Below are 4,405 nucleotides of genomic sequence, written 5' to 3' on the forward strand. Positions count from 1 at the left end.
CTGCGCCAGGACGCTGGGCCTACCCCTGGCCTGGGGCTGCTGTGGACCTGAGTCCTCGGACAAGGAAAAAGGCCCCACAGGCCCCTCCGGGGCCAACCCCAGCCTGGAGCTGCCCACTGTGGACATGTGGCAGGGCCTCGTGTGGACAGACACTCCTAGGACTGTGGACGGACCTCCTCTCTGGACCCTGGGTTCTGGAACAGGTGTCCTCGAGGGGCGAGGATGGGGCGGGATGGCCCCGTTAGAAGCAACGGGGAGAAACCCCAGCCTCCTGCCAAAGAGCTGAGCACAGCACCTCTGCAGCAGGAGAGGCCGGGAGCCCCGGACCGGCGGTGAGCGGGGAAGCGAGGGGGGTGGCTCTGGCCTGGGGCTCCCTGAGGTGTGCAACAGCAGCTCGCTGCTTTCTGCAGGTGGCCCAGGCCCCGGTCCTCCACGAGCCTTCGGGGGGGGGCCACCCCCACCCTGCCCTGAGGCACAGGGGACCCTCTCCCCGTCCTGCCGCCTGCGGTGGCCCAGAGGCCAGAGGGGTGGGGCACGGGATTGGGCTGGCTCGGCTCGGCTTGGCTCCTGTAACCTCCACTCCTGGCAGCCGAGGACTAGGGGGGAGGCGGGGCGAGGCGGGAGGTTCAAGCTGGGGTGGGGGCGGGGGCGGAGCGGGAAGGCACCTTGGTTTCCCTCATCCTGGGCAGATGAAAGACTCTCTCAGAGGAGGCCGAGCACAGCACTGCCGTGATTTCAGGGCGCCTCTGCCTGGTGGCTGCTGTGATTTGAGAGCTTCAAATTTCTTGGTTGACGGCTTCCAGGAGCTGTATATGAACAACTCTGGTGAGTATCTGAGTTGCGGGGTGGCCCAGGCTGGGAGGACGGGCTGTGGGGAGCCTCAGGAGACAGCCTCTCTTCCTGTGTCCCATGTAGGGCGTGGCTCCAGCCAGAAGCTCCGGGCCATGGGGGGCCTGGCCGGGGTGGCCCTGCTCACCGTCCTCTGGCTCCTGTGGCTACTCTGGTGGGCCCCTGGGGGAGTCCCGGCACCCCAGCCAACACTCACCATCCTCATCTGGCACTGGCCCTTCACCAACAGGGCCCCGGAGCTGCCCAGCAACACCTGCACCCGCTACGGCATGGCCCACTGCCACCTGAGCACTGACCGCGGCCTGCTGGCCAGTGCCGACGCCGTGGTCTTCCACCACCGCGAGCTGCAGACGCGGCAGGCCCGCCTGCCCCTGGCCGAGCGGCCGGACGGGCAGCCCTGGGTGTGGGCCTCCCTCGAGTCGCCCAGCCACACTCACGGCCTCGGCCACCTCGGCGGCGTCTTCAACTGGGTGCTGAGCTACCGGCGCGACTCGGACATCTTCGTGCCCTACGGCCACCTGGAGCCCGGCGAGGGGCCCGCGCCGCCGCTGCCGGCCAAGAATGGGGTGGCCGCCTGGGTGGTCAGCAACTTCCGGGCGCAGCAGCGGCGCGTGCAGCTGTACCGGCAGCTGGCGCCCCACCTGCAGGTGGACGTGTTCGGCCGCGCCAACAGGCGGCCACTGTGCGCCGACTGCCTGCTGCCCACCGTGGCCCGGTACCTCTTCTACCTGGCCTTCGAGAACTCGCAGCACCGAGACTACATCACCGAAAAGTTCTGGCGCAACGCGCTGGCGGCCGGCGCCGTGCCGGTGGTGCTGGGGCCCCCGAGGGCCACCTACGAGGCCTTCGCGCCTCCTGACGCCTTTGTACACGTGGACGACTTCGGCTCGGCCCGAGAGCTGGCTGCCTTCCTCGCCAGCATGAACGAGAGCCAGTACCGGCGCTACTTCGCCTGGCGCGACCGGCTCCGCGTGAGGCTGGTAGGTGACTGGCGAGAGCGCTTCTGTGCCATCTGTGCCCGCTACCCCCACCTGCCCCGCAACCAGGTCTACGAGGACCTCCAGGGCTGGTTCCAGGCCTGAGCCCTGTGGGCAGAGGAGGCAGCAGAGGATGGCTGGGAGCTGGTGGTGTGTGTGAACAGCTGGGTGTTGAAATCAAACCACCAGGCATCCGGCCCCTGCAGGCAACGCTCGGCCTAACATGGAGGCTGGGATCTGAGGCTAAGGATGAGGGAGGAGCGGGCTGGTCTGGGCCAGCTGCCTGGAGGAGGAGGCTGCTGGGCGCTGGAACAGACATTTGGGAATCGATGGGGGTGCTGTTGCTGAGGCCAATTGACGATAAGAGACTGCTAAGGCCCTCCTTTCCCACCTTGATCAAATCTTGGGAGGCGGGGGTCAAGGCTGTCCCCTTGATGTGGGGACATGTGGATGCGGGGCTCAGACAAACTGGAAGCAGGGCCCTTATGGCTGGAGAGCTGCCACCCTGTGGTTTGTGGGGGGTAAAACCCGGGCTCTGGAGCCTCCTCTGTACCCAAGGTCCCCTGGCCCAGGGTGGGCAGGCACGTCACCCCCTCCGCCCAGGGTTCCAGAGTGCCAGCCTGCAGACCTGTGCGGGCTGGCACCGTGCAGAGTGGGCCAGCTTGTTCTGGGCTGTTTGCAGCCTGCAGTCTTCTTGGGGAGGAGCCATCAATAATAAAGAAACAAAGGACCAGAATGGCACGTGTCAAGGCTGCGAGGCACAGGGCTGCACTCAGCTCACCCCTGCCCCCACCATCTGGTCTGGCCATCCCGGACACACAGGCCTCCTTGTCCTGACCGGATCAGCCTGCTCCGACTCAGTCTGGTTCTCTCCACCTGAGACGCCCTCCCCGCGCCCTCTTGCCCGCTCCCTCCTACCCTGTTCCTTCGGCCCCGCCATATGGCAATGTATCGGAGTCGTCTCTGACCCCCAAAAGGCCAAGTGGGTAAACGGCAGGGTGCAAAGTCAGATACCTGGCTTGGCGGGGAGGGTCGAAGGTGCCTCATCTCAAAGGCCCTGGGATTTCATTCTCAGGCTGGGTCGTCTTTGCGACGTGGGAGTCCCTCTGACAGGCGGCTGCTGGCAGCGTGGGCAGGGAGGGGGCACTGAGGAGGCTTCTGCAGCCAGGGATGCCCCCCTGGCCAGCCGGCAGCCTGCGGGGTGAGAAGAGAGGATGGTGATGAGTTTCTGGGGGTTGCTAAAATGGCCTCAACAGGCTGAGCCCCTGTGACAGCAGCTGGGGACTCACTCCTGCCCTGGGGGTGAGGGAGGTGAGGGGAGGCCAGGCAGCAAGTCAAAGCAGGAAGCTGCCCCCTCCCCCCCATTTGGCAGGGGTTTGTGGGAAAGGCCTGCCAGTGACTTCCGTCCCTGACCTAGCCCCAGTCCTGACCTGGGAGAAGGAAGTGTCCTCAGGAGGCAAGGTGGGGTGGGTGGGGGCTTGTACCCAGGCTGCCCTGCCTCCTACTTCAAAGGAGCTAGGAGCCAGAAGCTGCAACCTCAAGGTCTACCCTTAAGTTTAGGGGGCGCCTTCTATGTGCCTCGACACCGGACATCACAGAGTAGACCACTCCCATTTGCAAGTCAGGAAACGGGTTGGGGAGGAGGCCTTCCAGCCAGCCACGCACCTGGCTCCCTCAGAGCAGGGCCGGCCCGCCTCTTCTGCCCTCTGCTGGCCACCTCAGGAATCGACCGGACAACCTGCCCAACCCGCTGAGGAGGTACCTCCCGCCTGTCCAGCAGCATCCTCAACAGGCACCAAACCGCCTCTGCAGAACTCACTCGACCCCAAACTTCATGTGCCGAGGCCAGTCTCACCCTAGGATATAGGATATGGGCCTGTCTCCCCACGCACCCTGCCTGCCCCTGCCTGCAGGAAGCAGTTTGGAAACAGTAGGTCCCTTCGGTTCCTCCTGACGCCCAGGGAGCAGCAGTCCTGGCAGAGCCCAGCCCGGTCTGTCCTGCCGCTTGGTCACCAAGTGGCTCATTCACAAGAGCCACAGGAAACTCTTACAGGTGTAGGACAGCCCACCTGCAGCCCCTCTCGCCAGCCCCACCCCTGGGAAGGGGAGCGGGTCAGGAAGCGCCCGGCTGGGCTGGACGGAATGTTGAGTCGCGGAGCCTTGAAGGCAGTGGCCGCCAGGACCGAGATCTCCCCTCCCCAAGTGTGGCGGCTGCCCCTCCGGCCAGCAGGGACTGGGACCTGTGTTACTTCCAGATGAAATTCCTGCCACCAGTACTTCCGCGAGCGGGGCAAGCGGAAGTGGTGACCTGGTGGGGGCCGAACCCACCCTCGTGGCGCCCTCGGGGCCAGTAACCACTTTGGCGCCCCTCTGCGGGAGGGTTCCAACGGGGTGGGGGCTGCGCAGACCTGGCGACTCTGGGAGCAGCGCGCCCAGGAGGGGCGAGGCGGCGGTCCGGGTTTAGCGGTGGGCTCTTGGGCACGTCACTTCGACGCCTGGCGAGACGGGGGCGACCAGAAAGCCTCCTATCGCGGGTAGAGATCCGGGAACGGCCCGGGCGAGGGTCCCGGGCGGGGGGC

At 66.0% G+C, this 4,405-nt stretch overlaps 2 protein-coding genes across 7 annotated transcripts in view; both read left to right on the forward strand.

Annotated features, from left to right (window-relative positions):
- On the forward strand, positions 1 to 1,953 carry FUT7 (fucosyltransferase 7). 2 transcript variants are annotated; one of them, XM_023536446.1, is made up of 3 exons: positions 1 to 332; positions 690 to 825; positions 916 to 1,953. In XM_023536446.1, the coding sequence occupies exons 2-3, from the start codon at positions 690 to 692 to the stop codon at positions 1,929 to 1,931; spliced, it is 1,152 nt and encodes a 383-aa protein (XP_023392214.1). In that variant the 5' UTR covers positions 1 to 332; the 3' UTR covers positions 1,932 to 1,953. The 2 variants fall into 2 exon arrangements, with proteins under 2 accessions (XP_023392214.1, XP_023392213.1); XM_023536445.1 differs by having other exon boundaries at positions 690 to 1,953.
- A 1,728-nt stretch (positions 1,954 to 3,681) lies between these two features.
- ABCA2 (ATP binding cassette subfamily A member 2) overlaps positions 3,682 to 4,405 on the forward strand; it is a 20,790-nt gene continuing 20,066 nt past the window's right edge. For 3 of the 5 annotated variants that reach the window (XM_011369962.2, XM_023536442.1, XM_023536441.1), the window contains exon 1: positions 3,682 to 3,756. In XM_011369962.2, the coding sequence (XP_011368264.1) occupies positions 3,697 to 3,756 (60 nt within the window). In that variant the 5' untranslated portion in view covers positions 3,682 to 3,696. Of the gene's footprint in view, positions 3,757 to 4,226; positions 4,361 to 4,405 lie in introns of those variants that run through there. The other 2 variants (XM_023536443.1, XM_023536444.1) reach the window with 1 other exon arrangement.

This window comes from Pteropus vampyrus, unplaced genomic scaffold (assembly GCF_000151845.1).
Source record: "Pteropus vampyrus isolate Shadow unplaced genomic scaffold, Pvam_2.0 Scaffold157, whole genome shotgun sequence".
NCBI lineage: Eukaryota > Metazoa > Chordata > Mammalia > Chiroptera > Pteropodidae > Pteropus > Pteropus vampyrus.